Source organism: Platalea leucorodia (genome assembly GCF_965183815.1).
Source record: "Platalea leucorodia genome assembly, chromosome: 4".
NCBI classification, from domain to species: Eukaryota; Metazoa; Chordata; class Aves; order Pelecaniformes; family Threskiornithidae; genus Platalea; species Platalea leucorodia.
The window spans coordinates 22,456,038-22,477,122 of NC_138826.1; the positions used below are offsets into that span (position 1 = coordinate 22,456,038).

The 21,085-nt window shown below is 46.9% G+C and overlaps 1 protein-coding gene across 13 annotated transcripts in view; it reads left to right on the forward strand.

Annotated features, from left to right (window-relative positions):
- HIF1AN (hypoxia inducible factor 1 subunit alpha inhibitor) overlaps positions 1-21,085 on the forward strand; it is a 38,275-nt gene that overhangs the window by 2,161 nt on the left and 15,029 nt on the right. For 7 of the 13 annotated variants that reach the window (XR_014228039.1, XM_082310501.1, XM_082310502.1 and 4 more), the window contains exons 3-8: positions 713-861; positions 2,614-2,759; positions 3,269-3,375; positions 3,774-3,837; positions 4,076-4,186; positions 19,321-19,446. Coding sequence is in view for 8 of the 13 variants with exons in the window: in XM_082310501.1 (XP_082166627.1) it covers positions 713-861; positions 2,614-2,759; positions 3,269-3,375; positions 3,774-3,837; positions 4,076-4,186; positions 19,321-19,446 (703 nt within the window). In the remaining 5 variants the exon portion in view is untranslated. Of the gene's footprint in view, positions 1-712; positions 862-2,613; positions 2,760-3,268; positions 3,376-3,484; positions 3,715-3,773; positions 3,838-4,075; positions 4,187-4,272; positions 4,364-5,381; positions 8,396-9,370; positions 9,685-13,359; positions 14,617-19,320; positions 19,447-21,085 lie in introns of those variants that run through there. The other 6 variants (XR_014228040.1, XR_014228043.1, XR_014228041.1 and 3 more) reach the window with 5 other exon arrangements.

The following is a 21,085-nucleotide window of genomic DNA, read 5'->3' on the forward strand; positions in this document are numbered from 1 at the left end:
AAAGGACTTATGAATGCTTAATTGTGCCTTAACTGGAAGCAATTCTGTGTATGCGTCCACTTGTTGTCCATGCCTTTCTCTTCTTTCTCAGCTTTGGGTGTGCTTTTTCCAAGAGAGAAGGCAGTCTTTGAGCTTAAAAATGCATTTTTCTTCCAGCATTGCAGACAGTAGTCTGTAATACTGCAATTGTTAATACAGATGTTTGATTGCTCTGATCCTCTATGTACAAATGTAAGCGTGGCTTTAAAGTAACTTAATAGTGAAATGTGCTGGGTTTCCTCAGCCCTTTTTTGCTCTCACGCGCTTCTAGTAGAAGAGGTAACTCTTATCGCAGGTGAGTTAGAGTGGTGGCATTTATCTGGGGATTATTCATGAGTGTTTTTGTTATTTGATAGTGGCCAGTCTGTTTACAGTTTCCTCCTCCTGCACCGTGAAAGGGTTGTTCTTGCTCTAAAATTCTCTTTTTCCCTTGTGATTGTTCAAGCAGAACTGAGTTCTGTTCCTTTTGTACCAGGAAATCTTTCAGCAAAGTTTGTGGACTTTTTGAAACTGTTTCCTTCCACAGGTGTTTATTGTGTGTGGTGACAGAAGAGGATCTCTAGGAATTATGTCTCTTTGTTTTGAAATCTTTCTGAATAGATGCAGAGATATGTCTTTATATTCATGACAAAGCTTAATACTTGATTTCTGCTTGTCTCCTGGGAAAATACAGGCTATATCTGCAGCAAACCCTGAATGACACAGTTGGAAGGAAGATTGTGGTGGATTTCCTTGGCTTCAACTGGAACTGGATTAACAAGCAGCAAGGGAAACGTGGCTGGGGTCAACTGACTTCTAACTTGCTTCTTATTGGCATGGAAGGTAAGCAGTGTTCTCTGACTGGGGGAGAAGGGGAGAAGATTCCGTCAGCAGTTCTGTATTTCAGTTCCAGAACATCTTTCAAATGGATTTTCCACTAGGTTCTAAGTGTCCCTTCAGAGCAGGCAGTTTAAAGCTCTGTGTTGGGAGGGGACTCTTCTCACAACTTAACTTGGGTCATAGAGAAGAAACAACCAAGGAATAGCCTGTGTTTCCTCAGGGACGTACTGTGAATGCCTGGGTGTAATCTGCTCGTGGAAGGGCTCTGTGTGATGCTGGTAGGGCTGTGTTTTCAGTAATTGCTAATCATATTCTGAGACATGTTTATTGTTTGAACGCTTCAGATGCTATAGATTTAAAATGCTCAGAGTCTGCAGATTTACAGTGCAAAAGGGTTTGCAAGTTGAGCACCATTAGTCTTCTGGGCTTTCCTTAGCATGTCCAATGTCTACCCAGGAGGAAATGTTGATTATTCTGTAAAGCATTTGTTCTTATTTGAGCTGGTACGCTGTGGGGAGGAATTATCTTTCAATTAAGAGCTGAATTTCTTCTTGGAAGGTTAGAGGGCACTGGAGAACTTGAAGATGGATAAATCCTAAAAATACTTGGATAGAGTGGAATTCCAAATCCATGTGGAGACTGACTCATAGGCAGGTGCCTTAGGAGATAGAGGTACTACTATGCTGTTGAAGAGGAGAGCATTCTAGTAGAAAGTAATCTCAATGACTGGGCAAGGAACATACACAGTTTTGTGAGTGGGATGGCCTATAATCAACGTGGCTGTCACATCCAATTATAATTGTCCAATTATCATTACTTGGCAATTCATGGCTGTTCAGTTCTGACAGCAGATGTTTTTACCCCTTTGCAACAAGTCATACTCAACTTACAGTAGTTTGCCACTTGTTTTACTAGCTGAGAGAAGAGAACTTCCTGTAAAAGCGCAGCACCAACACTTCCCTACAGGTCATAATATGATCACTAAAATCCTGTTATCAACAGGTTATGCACAAGAACCAAGGAATTGTCTTGAACCAGTGTGTGCTAGAAAAAGCAGTGTCTTCACAGGAGCATGTGATTGTATGATCTGTTTAATGAAGTTATGGGGTTAACTGTTATCTTAATTCTCTTTAGTGAAAATATATATAAAGCAAGCTAAAAGAGTAATATCTGAGTTGGCAAACAGCCTGAAAAACTTAGTTGTGAGGGGTACAAAAAGACCCACTGTATTTAAATATTTGATTAAATTTAAGATCTAGTGGTGACAGTCAAGCTTCGTAACTGTTAATCAGACTGAAGAGGTGCTATTGGGAGCCCCAGTGACAGATTTGTTTACTTGTTTTCTTGCAAAACTACTAGGACTTTCTTCAAAATCAGACTATTGGACTCCTTTTCTCTAGACTAATAATTTTTGAAAGTCCATTCCACAACTTGTCATCTAAACAGTTTTATGAAAAAGCTTCCTGTCAACATTCACCATCTGCTGTTCATGGAAACGAGCTGGAAATCCTAATCCTGTAGAGCATAAGTTGCTGAATAAGGATTTAGAAAGGAAATTAAGTGGGATAGCAACTGCTCAATAAAGGCTGACTGATACAGTGATTAGTTTGTAACATTCCTACGGTCATTTTCCTTGGTTAGTTTTCTGAATATGTGGGAGTGTATTTACTGTCTTCAGCAAGGAATATAACTTGCTTCTGTCTTTCATACCTGTACGTGAGAGTGTCCTTATTATCGTCTTTTCTCTCTGTGTAGGGAATGTGACACCAGCTCATTATGATGAGCAGCAGAACTTCTTTGCTCAGATTAAGGGTTACAAGAGGTGTATCCTGTTCCCTCCTGATCAGTTTGAATGCCTCTACCCTTATCCTGTGCACCATCCGTGCGACAGACAGAGCCAGGTGAGAGTAGCAGATCTGTTCTCTGCTCCATGCCAAAAAAGGGTGTGTGTGAAGATGCAAGGTGGGAGGAAGCTGCACTGGAATCAAAGGTGCATACCAGTTGCTGAGCTTCTGCAAAACCTGTGTTCAGATCTGTTAACTGTTGAATACATTGAGAGTAGATGAAAGGACTGGTGGTGTTTCTGTTCATGTCTGGTCCTGACCTGCAAGTGCTAGGGCTATAAACATCTCCTTACTGATAGCACAACTGGGCTGCAGTTGCTGCCTTCTCTGTTCTGTTTCATTGATCACTTGGTCAAACATGGATTTGCTCAGACACAAATTGCAGGACTCCTGTCTAAGTTGGTGGTACTTTGAGGGTACTGCCGGACCTTGCAATGGAGTTAAGACACAAATGGGAATGTAAAAGCCATGTAGGGAAGATCAGGAGGATTTGATACTGAGAGCCAGTACTGAGGACTGTCGTTGCAGGACGTTCTTCTGAGTTTCTTAATGTTTTCTTCTGTTAGGTGGACTTTGACAATCCTGACTATGAGAAGTTTCCGAACTTCCGGAGCGTGGTTGGCTATGAGACGGTGGTGGGTCCAGGGGATGTGCTATACATACCTATGTACTGGTAAGAAGGATGGTGGCACTGCACAGTGACCAGCAAACAGAGGGTTAAAAGGTCATCTACTTCAAGTGTTGGATTGGCTTTTAAGAGAATTTTGTTTTGACTTCTCCAGGAAGTATGATATTTTCTGTGATATCTTGGGCCAATCTGCTGCTACTTCCTATCTGTTGGATGGGAGTGGTAATTCTTGCTGACACTACGTTATTGTGCGAGTACTCCACTAATGTGTGCAAGAAAAGGATCTGCATTTAAATAAGGAGAGCTTTCCAGAAGTTCTGAGGTCTTGATGATGGAAGTATAGGGCAAGGCTTGTCTAGTGCAGTCTGAACTCGTCCATCCAAGGTATTTCACTATAAGCTACAGCAATAGTTTCTCTTCTTTTTTGTGCGGTTTCCATGCAGGTGGCACCACATTGAGTCTCTCCTGAACGGGGGGATTACCATCACTGTGAACTTCTGGTACAAGGTGAGTACAAGTTCCTGCCTGCGCAGCTTGGATAGCTCTATCCCAGAGGATTTTTTCAGGTAGATGTGTATTAGCATGTGTTGTCAATATGAGAACTTCATTGCACTGAATCCTTTGCTTTAAAGCTGAAAGCTACTTTCCCCCTTTCGAGTGCTGTGTGAAGAACTGGGTGGTTGGGAGAAGGTGGAATAATCTGCCAATTCAGGAAGCATATGATGAGGTATTTTTGATATTTCAGGGTGCCCCAACCCCAAAGAGAATTGAATATCCATTAAAGGCTCATCAGAAAGTGGCGATAATGAGGAACATTGAGAAGATGTTGGGAGAAGCCTTAGGAAATCCACAAGAGGTACAAAAAAGAACCATATAGTTGCTGCTGTTGAAATCATTATGGCTTAATGCAAAACTCGAGATGCCAACTATTTGGCTCTGCAGGTGTCACAGTGAGGGTAGGAGAAAGCAGGGTTGCTCTGTTGCTGTGAATGGTTCTTCCTGCTGTCTTCAGAAGGTCCTTGGCTACAAAAAGGCAAGCTCTTTAAATTATAATTCTGGAGAGGAGCACTACAAACGATGGAGTAATTGTTCTTGTACGTGGGGGAAGGTGTACTTTGGCTTTGGGCACTCCCAGGAAAGTGTTGCTCCCAAACTCTCCTTAGCCTTCTGTGCAGCAACAATACCCAGTATTTGCCAAAAAAATGAAGCTGTTTTACCTGTTGAATCCAAATCTCTTAAATAAGGGAAATCTTTTCTATTAAGTCACGTGCTTTGCCCTTAACGCACATCTTGGTCATCTCTGAATTCTTTGCAATTTTAACCAACTGGTATTTCAAATAAAACAGATTGAAGTACTAAGAGTATGCTTTTGAAGATCTCCTGCTAATCTGAAAGTGGAAATAGTGGATGTGAATCGAACCATTTTCATGGTCTGTAACCCTTACCACTGTGCAAGAACTCCTCTTTAACACTCATGTGAGATCATGCCTCTCCCCTGAGACTATCTTACTGCCATAGCATGCTGAACTTCCCTCAGTGATCAGGCAATGCTGAGAACTGGGAGCGGTCTCGACTGAAAACAAAACCATAGCAAAATTGTCAGTCCTAGCCTTCCTTCCAGGTGACCCTAAGGACCAGAGAGGATTCGATGAGTAAGGATGTTCCTTCTCTGCCCTGCAAAAAGCAACTTCTGATGACTATTGGCTCCTTTTAAGAGCATCTACTGAGAAATCACAAATCTAGGGTGGGAAGTGAAAAAGTTTTAAACAAATACCGTGGATGCAGTGTTTTGGTGACAACTAAAGTTGGGTGTTGGCAGAGAACCCTGCAATTTTGGTAGGGTAATGAGAATGTACTCGAGGGTGCCCCGGTGTTTTATCTAGAAAATACTTTGAAACTGATTCGGTGTACCTTAAGCTCAGTTTGTGCACTGAGATCCTCTGCCCTGGGCCGCTCAGCTCATAAGGTGTTGTGATGCAGGGGGAGCAGGCTCTGCAGCTGCCATTTCTGTGTAACTGTCCCAGCTAATGATCTGTTTTTGCTTTGAACAGGTGGGTCCCTTGTTGAATATGATGATTAAGGGACGGTATGACTAATGCCTGGCTGCCCGGGTGACTGATGTTGGAGCTGCTTTGTTCACAAGCAATGGAAGATACTGAGCGCTAGTATTGCACGCAGCACTTAATAGACTGATGGGTTTCCTGGCCCATCCCTGCCCCGCTACAATAAAGGGGGCTACTGGAACTGCAAAACCGTTAGTACCCCATTCATCCTCCACTCTCATCTAACCGAACCTCCCAAGAAAGAGTCTGCACTTATTGGAAGCTGGATTCATGCTCACTAACTTGTTTTTTCTCCCTCTGCCCTGTTTGTCACAACAAGGAGCATGGCTTCTGGCACTCGGATGTGTTGCTTCAGGATTTTCAGGCATTTGAAGCAGAGCTTGGAGGAGAACCAGGAGTGATCTTGTTTCCTCAGCCTCATGGGGCTTGGGCCTCCTGGCTGGTTTTATGTGTTGGTGCCTGCAGTGGATATAAGATGGGAAGTGATAGGTTTAATAGTCCTCTGTTGTTAGAGGACCTGTCCATGCTCAACTCTGGCACCTTTTTGTATAATGAACATGTGAGATGGCCTGTGTGTGACGAGCAACTGGACAAATGTTTCAATTTCTTCAACTTAAGACATCTATGCTTTGGATTTAGTACAGGGTAGAGATCAGAGTGAATTCATCTAGTGTGTGAGCGCCAAATCCTATGCTCTCCAAATAACATCTGTGTTGTAGGAGTCTAGATAAACCTCCTTTCTGACAGCTTTCTCTGGGGAGTGAAGGCTTCTCTCCCGCCTTTCTGAAGCTGCAGTGTGGTTAAAAGGGGATGTAGCGTTATGAAGGGAGATGCATAAATGCCAGGGCACTCTCCAAGTCTTGAATGATTAAGCCACATTTTTAAATTAAATTCCCCAGGGGTGCCGAGCTAGACTGTCAAAACGTGGTGTCAGATAGGTACAGAGCCTCCCTTCTCCCCACCAGGGGTGCTGGCTCCTTGGACTAACATGGGAAAGTGCCCTTTTTACTGAAACTGCAAGAACTCAAGTGTGTGTGGCTGCGCACAGGTGCGCATGTTTGTGTGATGTTGTGTGGCTCCTGTCCATCAGTTAAATCCATGCCAGTGTGTGGTTCCCTTCCTTGTACAGTCACGTGAAAGAGGTTGGGGCTTTCTGTTTAAATGTGATTAAGTTTATCTTGATCCTTTTTGTGTTCCGGGACTTGACATGACAAGCCAGGAAGTGACAAGACCAGGGCATAGGAACCAGACAAGCCTCTGTTTAAGAGTCCTCAGCAATCACTCTGAAAAATCATTTTGCTTTCCTCCTCCTCCTCTTCCATGCAAAAGCCTTAGGCTCGTATGGAGGCTGGCTTTTTATTCCCTGAGGTGTGCCGCACTGCTGTCCCTGGTTTGGGGAGTGGTGCAAAGGTGTTGTATATTTGATGTGGTTGTAAAGGGTCCCAAGAGCTAGAGGTGGGATAAGCTGTTTCATAGCCCATGTATCTCATCCCAGAGAATAGTGGAGAATTTGTTCTGTTGAGACTTCCCATTGTTTTCCCCCTTGTTCTTCGGGGCTTGTTCTGACATGGGATTCTGATAAATGTGTTGAGAACATGCCGCTCAAGGAGCGCTCCGTCTTTGGCCTCGGGCCTCATCTTTTGCTGACACAGCTCATGCACCACCTGCTGTGAGCTTGTCTTGCACAAAGGTGAAAGGCTTCTCGAACAGGAGGTTCCAGGGGCTAGTTTTCTAGCTGCTTTACAGGTCAGAACAAATGAAGTGTAATTGGCAGCTGCAGGGTCCTTGTTTAAGAAATATGTCCATGTCACTGAGTAGTCTGACTGCCATGTTACTTGTTGCAGACTCTGCAGAGCTGTGGTTAGATCCAGACAAAGGCCACTCAGCTGGATGCTTATCAATGCTCAGCCTTTGGGCAGGTGGGGAAGAAGGCTAAGCTGCTGACTTAGGCCTTCCCAGGAATCCTGGGCACATGCCCTTGGTTGAAAGATGCTCAAATGAAATCCCATTTCTGTGCTATTTACTCAGCACATGGTAGTCTCTAGTACTACTCGTTAGGCACCACCAACTCTTGAAGCTCAGGGTGGGAGTTCGTATCCCATGTGGAGAGAGAATGGTACTTACAGAACTTTAGGATCCTTTTTTTTTTTCTTTATTTGCCAAAGGTCTAACTTTTAAAGTGTCTGAACAGGTTTTGCTGCACTTGACTTTTGTGAAAGCTCATTTACAATGCACTGATGGACTGACTCCCCCCCCTTCCCTTTTCACCTTGTGCTTTCAATGCCCCTTGCCATGGTATTGGGAAGCTGTGTGTGTTCTCTGCTAGGGGTGTGTGTGCAGGGGGTGGGGTGTGACAAACACACGGTACCTTCTGGAGTGTAGTTCTTAAATACAACCAATGTTGAACAACAGAACTGTGTGGCTTTTATTTTGTGAGTGGCTGTACAGGAGAGCTGCATAAGGAGATGTGCATATAAAGGTACCTTTCAGTCTTTCTAATAACTCTGCTTGTGTTCTTCACTGGTGAAAGCTGCTGGTCTCCAGAACTGCCTTCAAAAGAGCAATACCACCTGCATTATCATGTGTCTTCAAGACTTTCTCCATACTACTACTGTAAGCCTGAAAGGAAAGCTGGGAATAAAATGGTATCCTTGAACCCTCTCAGCAGCAAGTGTTGGTGGGGAGTGAACAAATTCCCCTCCCTGCTGAGCTGAATGGTGAAACTACACTAGCAGGTCTAATGAGTTCTATCAGTTGCTTATCCTTTGGGATATCTTGTCCTCCATTTGGTCCTTTATCCGATCCATATTTAGGTCAAGGAGATTTTTGGGGGGAGGCTTCCCCTGTGTACCTCTGCTGTACGTTAGCAGCCTTGGGTGGTGGACTTCTCTCTACCTAATAAAGACATGGGTTATTTTATGATAATACCTCTACAGCAATCTTGTCATCTAACCATCAGTGAAATGTTGGCTAAATCCAAACAAATTTCTAATGTATAATAAAATGGGAAAGAGCTGAACAGAGATTAGGGATGGTGGGGTGGGGTGGGGGAAAGACAGCTGTCTGAGCCTGGGGTAGCACAATGGCATTTTTTCCTCATGCTCTTGGGGTCAGGGTGAATGTGGAGGGAGTAGGAAAGACAAGTGGATAAAGCCTAGTGTGACCATGGGTGCTTACCCTTCCCTGCTGTGCCTGCTGGGATCATCATCTCTGAACATGCACTTGCTTCTGTTCCACTGAACTTAGTGGTCTTAGTGTTGTGTCTGATCCTGTAGTCTTTCTGTTGTGCACATGCCTCGGGTAACATGCGCAGCTGCACCACAAAGCTCAGAAATGTCTCAGGTTGTGCAGAGAAGCAGAGGAAACGGGTATGAGAACTGTGTCATTTGAAAACCAGATCAGACTCCCAAGATTTTTCACTTGTACTTTTAGTCTTTTTCTTGTTTGCTTTTATTACCTTAGGTTCTATAATACCTTTCTTCTCTTTTGTTTCCCCCATTTCCCTGCTCCTTGAAAAGTGAGATTTTCTAAGGAGAAGTGACCTTTCTCTTAATCCTTGTAGATCATGGCTGCAGGATCTTTCCCGTAGAAAGAGAAAGGCATGGATGCACACTGTTGGAGTGCATCATTAGGCTGATGCATTGTTTTACCCCCTTGGTGATCAGGGTCGGGCTCAGCTCAGTGATCACCCAGAAAATTTGGAGTGATAAAGTAGGTCCAAGGTAAAGCCAGCAGGTCAGGATCGGGGCTGGGGTTGAGGAGGTATGAGACATAGCTGCGATGCAGGGGGTGGTGAAGGGGGAGACCCTCAGCATCAAAGCAGCTCTTGAGGGAAACAGGGACAGGCCTGGGCCAACACTACTGCTTCTTTACAGCAGTTCTTACCAATGAGCAAGCTGACCTTGAACACAGCCAACTGCTCTTTAAAGTCCTGGAATAGGGACAGTGCACTCAGGGTCTTGACAATCTCTTGGCAGGCCTGTGTTGATGCATGGTCAACCCATGCTGCTGTCCCAGCCCTGGAAGCAGAGCAGCAACTGCAACTGCCTTTGCACATGTATTTTTTCAAAGAGCTTTTCTCTAAGCCTCCCTTCTGCCACATGTGTGGGGAGACCTTCCTTGCACTCTGGTTCATGCTCTTCACCTATCGTTCCTGTTTTGGAGACGGCGCCTCTCCCATCAATGTCCTGAGAAGTCCTGAAGTCACCATCTTCTGTGGGCACTTTTCTGCATTGGTGCTGCCTAGAAGGAAAGGGAAAGAGATGCTGTTACTGTGACAAACACATGCAAAGTAAGTTCTAATTACTGCCTCGCAAAGTCAAATATTTGTTGCAAGCAGAGGACTAATTGTGGGGGGAGGGAGCGGAAGTCGAGGCTCTTGGAGTGTAAGTGGAACAGATGCCCGGACGCCTTGGGGAAACGCAGCTTTCCTCTACAAATCAGAGCTTTAAATTACAAGGCTTTTACCAACGAGAACAGTTGTGGGAAGTCGTCTGCTCTCATTTGCGTAATGGCTTCTGTCACTGGTGATTAGACACAGGATGAAGGAAAAGAAATTTGACAATTAGGAATGAGCGATCATTAATCAGAATCTTTGTTAGAAGGGGGGAAGGGGGGGAGAATATCCCGCAAACAATGGAGGCAGCCACTAGAGCCACAGTGAAGTCCATGAGATGCACAACTCTGAGTGCTACTCTTGCTCTACAGAGCCCCCTCCGCCTAGGTGTGGAGCAGCAGCGAGGGTCTTGGCTTGGCTAGAAAGCTTGCAGGGGAAGGCAGCTAGGCAAAATCCTTCTCATGCTGTTCAGTAATTCTCGACTATCTGCTTAGTAAGGGAGAGAACACATCTTGGAGCCTTCTTGCCCCATCCACACCTCACGCTTCCTTCGTAGCGCCTGGCCACAAACTGCCAGCAAAAAGCACAGAAGCAACTTCTTAAATTTTTGTGGTCTCCTTACCCGACACCTTGCATGCAGCCTTGCAGTTTCTGGTGTGGAGGAGAGCAGGCACAGACTTTGACTGGCATGCAGAAAGATTAGGAGGAGCAACGTGAAAGCAGTTCCAGGCTCTTTTCCTGATAATGTCATTTCCTACAAGAGCACAGAGGAGGGTGATGGGCTGCATGACACGTAAATAAAAGAAGGCAGTTGTGACTTCTCTGTGTCTGTCATTTGCTGGCTTAGCTCCTCATCCAGCCATGCACAATCCAGTATATGCATTTGTTTGGGTTTTGTGGGTTTTGATCAAATTATCGGTACACATGAAATCTGCTACCTATTTTTCCTACAGCTGTCATTCAAAGTCCTGTCAGGTTAAACATTTTGGTGTAGTTTACACTGCCTCTGATTAGATCAACAGTTATAACTTGGGAGGGGGGATGACAGACCATTTGTGGGGTGTATAAGGTTGGTTGGTGCATCTCAAGACTTAAGCTTACTGGATTCATTGATTTCAGTGACAGCTCCTGTCTTTGCAAGGCTGGGTCATTCACTTGAGGCAGGGGTCTCCGTCAGGGTGATTATTCTTTCTGTGACTGGAAATCAAAGCAGATACCTTCAAAGGGGAGAGCTGAAGCCATGTTGCCTCATTCCCAGCTGGCTCTGAGCTCAGACAAATGAAAACATCTTGGATTTTCAGCCTCTTCCTGTGGCTAGTGGTGTTCACCACAGGAACTCAAAATGAAAGAGAGAACAGTGGAACTCAGGACAGGATCTAACAGGGCTTTTCATCCAGTGCTCATCAGGAGAGAAGTTAGGACAATCATTGGTCACCTTGCTTGGGGTGGGGAGATGTGTCAGGTAGTGACTTTTATCCCCTCTTAAACATGTGAGGGGAGGGCTGCTTCTCATTCACAGCAACGTTTTAAATGTATGTTTACATTCGGAGGAGTGCACCTCATGCTTTTTGTGGATGGTAAGGCAGCTTGTGGTGATCTAGGGTTGCTGTCAGAATTCACCTCACAAAATTGCTGTAAACCCTGAGAAAGCCAGTATTTGACACAGCAGGGTATTGCCCTTGCTGTAGGAAATGTCACTGTTTTGAATGGCAGGAGCCACACATATGACTTTCATCTCGGAGTTTCAATTGTGTTTTTTCCTGGATAGTCAGGGTTCGCCATTGAATGCCTTGACAGGGAAGACCTTTGGATGTGACTTGAAACCCCTTGGGAAGCCAGGAAGGGCAGAGAGTGTATGCTATCCTGTACACAGGTAATCTGTGTTACGAGATTGTATCAGGAATAGTGTGGCCAGCAGGACCAGGGAGGTGATAGTGCCCCTGTACTTGGCACTGGTGAGGCAACAGTACTGTGTTCAGTTTTGGGCCCGTCACTACAAGAAGGACATCGAGGTGCTGGAGCGTGTCCAGAGAAGGGCAACGAAGTTGGTGAAGGGTCTAGAGCACAAGTCTTATGAGGAGCGGCTGAGGGAACTGGGGTTGTTTAGTCTGGAGAAGAGGAGGCTGAGGGGAGACCTTATCACTCTCTACAACTATCTGAAAGGAGGTTGTAGCGAGGTGGGTGTTGGTCTCTTCTCCCTAGTAACAAGGGATAGGACAAGAGGAAATGGCCTCAAGCTGCACCAGGGGAAGTTTAGGTTGGATATTAGGAGAAACTTCTTCACCGAAAGGGTGGTCAGGCACAGGAACAGGCTGCCCAGGGAAGTGGTTGAGTCTCCATCCCTGGAGGTATTTAAAAGACGGGTAGACATGGTGCTTAAGGACATGGTTTAGTCGTGGACTTGGCAGTGATAGGTTAACAGTTGGACTCGATGATCTTAAGGGTCTTTTCCAACCTTAACGATTCTATGATTCCATGAGATCTGCTGCATGCTCTGTGCTCCCTCAGCTGCTTAAGCACCACTGGCCTCGTGCAGTGAGCTGTGTGAGGACTCTAGCTGAGCTGAAAGCAGCTAAAGGAGTGAGGTCAAATCATTGCTTCTACAAAAGGACAGTCCCTGTGCCTACGGAGAGGGCACAAGGGGTTATAACAGCATCCAAGGGGGTAGTTTCTGTGGGAGAGTTTAGTACCACAGGCGATGAACTGATTCTGCCCAAGCTCGGCTGCTCCAGGTTCCTCTGCCAGGACCCTTGACAGTCTCTCAGAAGCTGCTCCTATCCATCTGTGTTTCACTGGGGTAAAATGCTTCTGGCAGCAAAGAATTACTGGTGCTGGCAGGTATTTAGGTCAAATGCCAGCCACTATAGGCTATGGAGCTGGAGGGTATGGAGTGGTAAGGCCTTGCTTGGCATTTGAGGTAATAAGCTTCTGATCTGTCAGCTCATGTGAACTGCAGAGATTTGTAGAGCTGGGGAGTCGCAGGGCTGTGTTACTTGGGCTGTCAGGTCTGACACCACTCTGGCAGGGCAGACCTTAGTGCTCTTTGAGCCTGTGTTCAGGGCTGGTGCAAACCTGGGGGGTGCGCAGGGGTGGGCATCTCCGAGTGGAGTTCGGGGCTCTGAAGGACCCGTTCATCTGCCATCAGTTCACTCCAAGCACAGCCTAGGGCCCCTTGCTTCCACCTCCTCCCCAGCACAGAGGCAATCCTGTGTGTCCTGCTTTTGCTGTTTGTTTATAGCTCTCCCCATCCCATCTGTCTTTCTCTCCTCCTTCCTCCCCTTCCTTTTCCCTCCCTCTCCCTCCTCCCCCTCATTCCCTGTAAGCGATTAATCATTTTGACAGGCTTGGCGATGGCCTTTATTTCCTTGAGGCGGCCAAGAAATGTCTGTGAGCACCTTCTCTGACACCCCTCGTGTTCTCTCGCCAATCAGATCAGCCACTTCGCTTGGAGTGACACCACCAGAAACACGGGGAGGGGAGCAGCGGGGGAAACTCCAGCAGAGCCAGCTGGGAAATGGGCAGTGGGGCAGCATCCAGTTGGGGTGCCATGTGGGCCCCCATTAGCTGTGATGAATATGTCATTTCACTATAGTTTGAATGTGTCATACTTTGCTCCCTCCCTCTCCCCAGGCTCCCCTTCAAATCTTGGTTTTGGTGCAAAGGCAGTCGGGAAGAAATCAGGCTGCTCAGAAAAATATCAGCCTCCAACAGAGTGGCTGGAGGGAAAAGCTGTCGGAGAAGAAAGAAGAGCAGGCTGGGATCGTCAAGGGAAAAAGAATGGGGATGATTTTACAGACGGATGTGGAAGCCTTCCTGGGAAACTCCCCTTTGTCTTGTGCAGGAAGTTGCCTCTGAGTCTCTGTCGTGGTTCACCTGGACTTGTCATGTTGTCATGAGGATGCCTTCCATTCACCTGCAGCCAGGGGAGCTCTCGGGCCATGATACATGCAATTGCAAATGCTCTGCCACCAAACTAGAATGAAAATGGGGTGGATCAGGGTGCATGATGTTCCCACGAGGATTTTTTTATCTATCTGCTCTAATCAAGCTTTACAGCATCCTCCGTCCTCTCAGCATGGAACCAAGGTATGCTGTACTTCTAGAATTATTCTTTTTCCTCTTAGCATGAAAGCAGATATCCTCCACAGTGGAAAGGAGAGGCCCAGGAATAACCATTCTGCCAAGGGCCTCTGGGGATGTCTAGAGACCCTTTGTGCAGAGCGATGGATTGTAACTAACATTTACAGAAGTGGAGGAGATTAGTGAAGGAGAAAAAGAAGTTGAAGATGATGCACTAGAAGTCAGATGGAATGTGATGTAAAGATCTTGCATAAGGTGGTCAGGTATCGTAAGGCAGGAGACTGGATATAGTGACCTAAGGGATCCTCTCTAGTCTCATGTTCCTATTAAACAAGTAAATAAGCCCTGAGCTGAGCCTAGAAGACAGTGAATAGGCTCATCCTGGGTGGAAGGCCCTAGAGTAAGGCTGCCCCAATTCTTCAAGAAGGCCAAAGAGCAGGGCAGATGGAATGAGGTGTCTGTGCTTTGAAGTCGCCGCCTCTTGAGATGGGACAAGGCAGCAACACAAGGCCAAACCCCACAGCTCAATGTAGCTATGCCTCTGGGAGGAGCAGCCAGGCAGGTGATAGCTCCCAGTTGACTCTGGGAAGCTCACATCCTCTTATGAAACATCACTGTTCTCTGTTCACCACATGAGCTTGAGTTCTTGCCCTACATGAAAGGCATGAGAGTCAGTTTTAGCAGGAGGCTGGATGGGTTCATTAAAGATGCTAAGGAGAAACCACAACCTCACTCCTACACCTCCCTGTTGTTTGTCTTCTTCTTGTGAAAAGGTTGCCCTTCAGTTACAGACCTAAAAGTGGATACAGCCTAAGTCCAAAGGGAGGGCAATGAACTCATCTGGAATAAATGTCTTTGCCCCTTGTGAGCTGACTGCATCAGATCTCTGGAAGGTAGGAAGACTCAAACTAAAGAGGAGTTAACAGGCCCTTTCCAGCAGACGAAAAGGCAGTGTGCGCTCCCTCTGACAGACATGCTGTCCTGTGTCTTGGGAGTGACGTCTGCCAAGGTCACTGCTGAGTTTCTCTAAACTAGCATTTCTCTCAAGGAAATATTGATTTTGTGCTGGTGGTGCTAAGCACTGTGGTTGAACGAGAGGCTATAAATGCTTGGCAGAACAGTGGTGGCCCTTCTTGGCAGCTGGACTCACTGATCTGGCTTGCTCTCTGCAGGCTTGTGCTCATGTGTCCAGGGTGAGGGACACTGGCTTTGTGCTTCCAGGCTCCTGACCACTAATGGCTTCAGTGCCTCTTCTCCAGTGTGAAGTAGTTATTTTTGCTCCCTTGCGTTCGATCATGTATGGGAGACATTCATTAGCAGCAGAAAATGGCCTGTTCCTGCACAGTTTACATCCAGTAATAGGTTTCTTTCTTGAGTATAACGTAAGAAGGGAACATGGCAGAGGTCTTAAACAGTTTATCTCAGTGCTGGGAGTTTTCACAGAGAATGTATGAGATCTTCAGAAATTATGTCAAACCAATGCAGTTAATGCTGGCTATCCTAGAAAGCCTGTTTTAAATCATGAACAGCCCTAGTGAGATCTAGATTTTAAGGGGTCCTGCCTGTTTCGTGTACTCAAGGCTTTGAATCACATAGCACTGCAATGACAAAATTTGTGTCTTTGCCACCCCCAGCCATGAGCAGCAAGCAGAACACAATGCTCTCTGTCTTCCCTTCTCTCTTTACAAGGCCAAACCATGGAAAGGGGAGCCTGAGAGTTTGCAGCAGTGGGTTCTCACTGTTGCTTTCATCTGTTAAATTCAACTTTGCTTGCTGAGAGAGGTTGTTTTGTCTCCATCCTTAGAAATATTGACTGGCCAAGGCCCTGAGCAACGTGATCTAATGGTACCTGCTTTAAGCAAGAGGCTGAACTAGGTGATCTCTTGAGGCCTCTTTCAACCCAGATTATTCTATGATCCTATGGGTGTGCCCAGGAGAAGTCATCACCTGATGTGCTGTATGTCATCCTACCCCTTAAAACGATTATAGAGCCCAGATAACCCAGAATGTAAGGGAAGTATCAGATTATTTTATTTCTCTACATAGAAGCCTTTGTGGCAGGATGGAAGGCTACTTTCTTTGGTCTCCAGGGTTATGAAGAGTTTCCTCACTGAACTTGCACTGTGTCTGCCAGCAGAGCCAGTCAGTAGGGCAAGCTCAGGTAGATGGTAATGGACTGAGAGCTCTTGATCATTTTGTGGCAGATGCTTGTCACTTCCCCCCAGTGAGTGTCCGTACCACGCATCAGAGAGGGTGGTACGTTGCAGGGTGAGGGCAGAGCTGTTTGGCTGCAGAACCGAAGCAGTGTTGCCACATCAGCATAGTGTTGAGGCTTGGCTCACTACTGCAGAGGTCTTTCCTCTCCTGGAAGGCTGTGGCCCCGAGCCAGCTGGAGTTAAGGAGACCCCTGTCCTCAGGCAGGGGCTGACCTTCCTGCTAGGTGCTACATGCTGTGATGAGGTGATGAGGTGACTTGCCTAGTTCCAAATGGGAAGGTGTTGCAATCAGGAGCTGTGATCCCCACTATGGACAAGCTGTACTATGCCCAGTTAGCTGGAGGCTGAACAAGAACTCACCTCCACTTTCAGGGATGCGGGACCCAATTTCAGAACAGGTCTGTGCTGCATGCTGTGCTGTTGCTGTCCCTATGGATTTCTGCATCTTCAGGTTCAGGTGCTAAGCATCCTTGTAGTGGCCCGAGTCATCCCCTGTCTCCTGGAGAATCTGAGATATCCTTGGTTATTGGCAAGCACCTCCATGTTGTGCAGCTGTTCCAGACTTTGGAGCAGCACCCAGTGCTTAGTGGGAAAGCTGGAGCATGAGGCTAACTTTGCATGTTCCCTTAAGTGACAGAGGTGCTTGTGCCCTTGGGGACTTCAGAATTGGAGGTTGGGTCGGTTGGATTTAGGAATCTCACATTTTGAGGTGCCCTGGCCAGTGGAGACATTTGTGTCTGGGCTCTGTCTGTCTGGGCTGCTCTGAACGTTATGGATGTGTTGCTGCTGTCTTTGCGGAGTGGATGAAAGTGTTTGTGGTAAAATGTAATCAAGTGGAAAATTGCAGTGCATATAAACACATATGGCACTCAATGACTGGGCATTAGGCACAGTGACTGCAGGCAAAAAAAAATTATCTGTAAACGTTTCGCAGCAAGTTTCGAAATCTTAAAGAACAATAAGATATTAGCAATTTAATGGGGTGATTCAGCGAGGCAGCGATCCTTGGGTTGGGAGAACGAGGATGCATGCAGCTGCAGTGACGGGAGCGGCTGGGATTACTCAGCCAAGCTCAACAAGCCCTGTCTCCCAGCACAAGACAGCTGCCAAAGGTTTCCTTCACATGGCAAGGTGGCTGTGCTTGGAGAGGAGAGAGCCAGGAGGTGGCCCGTGAACCTTACCAGTGCCACCTTCCAGCCTTCTCCAAGAGCCTGCTGTTTAGAGCAGCATTTGGAAGAGGTTGCGTGCGGTCGATGAGGCAGAACTGATGGGCTAGGTAGATCAGGCCTGGCTCAGGTTGGGAGCCGCAGAGACACTGCGGGTTAATGGCTAGCTTGGCCTCCCAGAAAGGGAGCGTTGGGTCCCGTTCACCTCCTGTGCCTCCAGGCTCCATCTGCTTATGCTGCCTGGGATAGCACCTTCCCAGCTATTGCAGAGCCTGCAGCAGTCCAAATCCTTCCTGGGTGCAACTGTTTTGCACCCTGCCAAGGATCTGTGTCATCTACTGGAGCTGCACTTGGGTCTTTCGCATCTAACACTATGGGACTTCACTGCTTGAGCCGGCTGCCCGTCTCCAGACCTCTCGCTTTGATCCCACTGCTTGCAGGAAACAAGGGCATGTCAGGCCAGTGTATGAAAGTGATTTTTTGCTGAGTAACAGAATTACCAGAAAGGTGTTTTTCTCCTCTTGCCATATGCTGCTGACTTCCCTTTTTCTGACATGAAGAAGGTTACCTGTGAGTGGGAGGAGAAATGCACCTTGCCAGTGTCACCTGGCTGTACCTTTCCCAGGGGACACAGGAAAGCAGCTTGGATAGTAGGAGGAATGTAGCCTTGGTGGCTCTACTGACTGCCCTGAGGTCCTGGATCTGGTGGCCAAACTTGCTCAGCAGTTGATTAGGGAACAGCTTCTGAAGAAGGAGTGAAGAAGGCACCAAATGGGAAATCCTAAGGGTGTTGGCAGCTTGGTCCAGCAAAGCCTGGCTGATTCCAGTCCTGTCTGAGGAGAAATCTTCTCAAACTAACCAGTGACAGTAAGAACTGCCCAAATGAAATGAAAATAGACAAAATCAGTGTTTATGGGCTGTAAGTGACTGCTTCCCAGGAATGTAAGGAACATAGTGGGGCCCTAATCTGATGTCAGTAAAGCAGTAGGTTCTCTTCATCTTTCTGCATAAGAACGATGAGAACATGCTTTTTCTTGGATCTGGTCCTGGAAACGGGGACCCAAGTGCCTGGATCATTAGCAAAGTGTAACTTCAATGAGATTACAGTCAGGCCTGTATTGATGTCTTTGGCTTCACCTGGCAAACTGCCTAAAGTTGGACTTTGGTAATACAATATACCTGCCACACTTGTGTATTCAACTCTGGATAGAATTGGCGAGAACAATGGTGGGAGAAGCTTTAATGAATTGCTTTTAAATAATGTTTATTTTCATTAATGTTTTTATCCATTTAAGAAATTCCTGCTTTTAATCTTGTCTCCTTAAACGTGGTATATTAGAAAGAAAGATTATATTTCTTCCCTTATGTCACCTGCTGGTTTAGTGTTTACATCTATAAGCATGCTTGCTCTTGCTGATACATAAGTACCATAGGAAAGTCATTGTCCTACTAGCAATTTGATCTGAGGCATGCCTACCTCTATTAAGTACAGATACATTTGCCTACAGAATTTCTCTTTCTTTATAACCTTCAGATGAAGCCAGCACTCAGAGGACTGCCCAGAAAACCCACAAAATATTCTGCTGTGGTCAAATTCAAATTTGAAGTTCTCCTCAAGACTTGTCCCTTTTAAAGTGCTCTGCATTTGCTTGAACTAGCTCCCTGCCTGTTCCGTTCGCTTCTTTCTTTGCTACCTATAGACTGTGCCTTGTTGCCAGCTTGATCTCTTCTCTGCATGTTTCTGTGCTGCTGGAGCACCAAACCCAGGGGGGCTGAGCCTCCCTTCTGCACATGAAAAAAGGGGTTAATAATCCCTGCCCTTTGCCTGCTTGATCTCATCAGTCTGAACATAGATCTGGAGACAGGGGTCTCCTAGACCATGTACCTAGGGTGCCCAGAGCAGAAGAGTCTTTATTTACCTACCTCAGCTCTCTGCTGAGAACACCAGCTCTTACCTCCTGCTAGCTGAGAGAAAGGATCACGTCTGCTGGGATTTGGGTGGAGATACAGTGCCCAATTTCCACAAGCAAGTGTGGGACTGTAGAACAATTAGGCTTTCTGTTTCTGGGTACATTGGTATCGTCAGTCCCAGCTAATATTTGCCCCCTTCTCTGTCCATCATATAAAAGTCCTCTTGTGAGCCTTGCATGCATGATGCTACATGGAAATTCATCCTCAGGACCTATGGACCACTCAACGCTTTCCACTGTGATCTATGTCTGGTTCCAGTTCCCTGGATTTCAAATACGTCAGAGGTGAGTAACTTTATCCGTCCTGCTGTAGAGCTGGAGTCAGATCACTGCTAGGCAGGAAGCCTCCGGGTGAAGGGAGCAGAGCCGTGGTCTGGGGTTGAGGGGATTCAAGTGCAAATGGAAGTAAGTGTGTGAGGGCTGGATTTTCTTGGGGGTGTTTATTACGGCGTGTTTGCCTGAGGTGTGAATTGGCCTCGCTAGAGGTCTGAAGTGTCTGGTGTCCTTGGGGGCTTCTACATGAGCTCTCAGTCATGGCATTGCTCTTCAGCATGAGTGAATGAAAAACGGGCTGAAGCAAGGCCCTGCACTCGTGAACTTATGCATACAAGTTTCCTCAGGGAGTTGTTGGGAAGGTGTGGGCTTAGTTGGGAGAGCATTTGCTGAGCTGCTCACAAGGGTGAGGTACTTCTGAGGAGGACTAATGGAGGGGGGACTTTATGGCTTCCTATGGACAACTGGTATCTGCCCCTGGGCCTGAAGTGCAAATAGGTCCTGCTTGCATTGGCAGCTGCTTCTATGCTCAAGGGTTACAGTGCAGTTGCTGTGACTCTGGTGAAGGTCCACTGGAGGATGAGACATGGATCTTCCTTCTGGCTTATGACCAGAGGAGGGGAGAAAGTCCATGAGCAACTGTGCGAGAGACTTTGTAGACAGCTGGTGAGCCAGAAGACTGCTCCCTTTGAGTAGGTACAGTCACCGCCACTGCTCCCGTGGCTCAACTGCTCTTCTGAGCCAGGCAACTGGTGGTGCTCTTTACGCAAGTCAAGAACAGGAACACATTCCTCTTGCTGTAGCAGGTGGTTTGACGCTCAGATAGGCAAACTGGAAATGGTAGGGCTGATAGACTGCAAGTGCTGGCTGTTCCTGTGACAGATTATGAAGCCACTTGAGTCACTGTCCCATTGTCCCCCCCCACGGAGGCTATGGTACTCGAGGCAGGTCTGCCTGTCACACCTGAAAGAGCTGTACAGCTCAAGCACAGCCAGGGAGAGCTTTTAAGTCAAGAAGCAGCTGTTCAGTCACTCGGTGTAAGCTTGTGGGTAACTGAGGAAATTCTTCTGGTTTCTTTTGTCTAAACCCCTCCTTCCCAAAGGGCCTCCTGTCAGGGTTTGAAGGCAGTGGGACAGAAAATCTGCTGCTGCTCTGAAGAATTTGCTCCAGAGGTGAAAGGCCTCCATTGCTTCATATAAAACCCATCACTGGATCTCATTTTTGACTGGTTTTACTGCAGGTTCTTCTCTTTCTCTGTCAGTATCAGGAACCTGTGTAGAAATGAGGATGCTCCCCTGGCCCCCAATACTCAAGTTGCCTTTGACCTCTGGGTGCTGTTCCACCCACTGGGCTGATTTTTGGTTTGTTTGGCCTGCAGCTGCCCTTGAACAGCAGCCGGACCTTGCAGGCCAGCCTGGCCCAGTGCGAGGGAGGATTTGCCCTCAGGCTGGCTGATGCCTCTATGCCTGCCTGCAGCCTCTGGTGCTGTGATGATGACCTGCCTTTTGCAAAGTGGGTCTCCAGCTCTGCGAGGGTCACTCCGCTCCTCAGGAGCAGCTGTGATGAGCTGTCTCCCCTGGTGCAGCCAGCCAAGGCATTGCTGTCACCTCTGGCAGTTGCTGTACAGCTGTCAGACCCTCTCACTCCTACC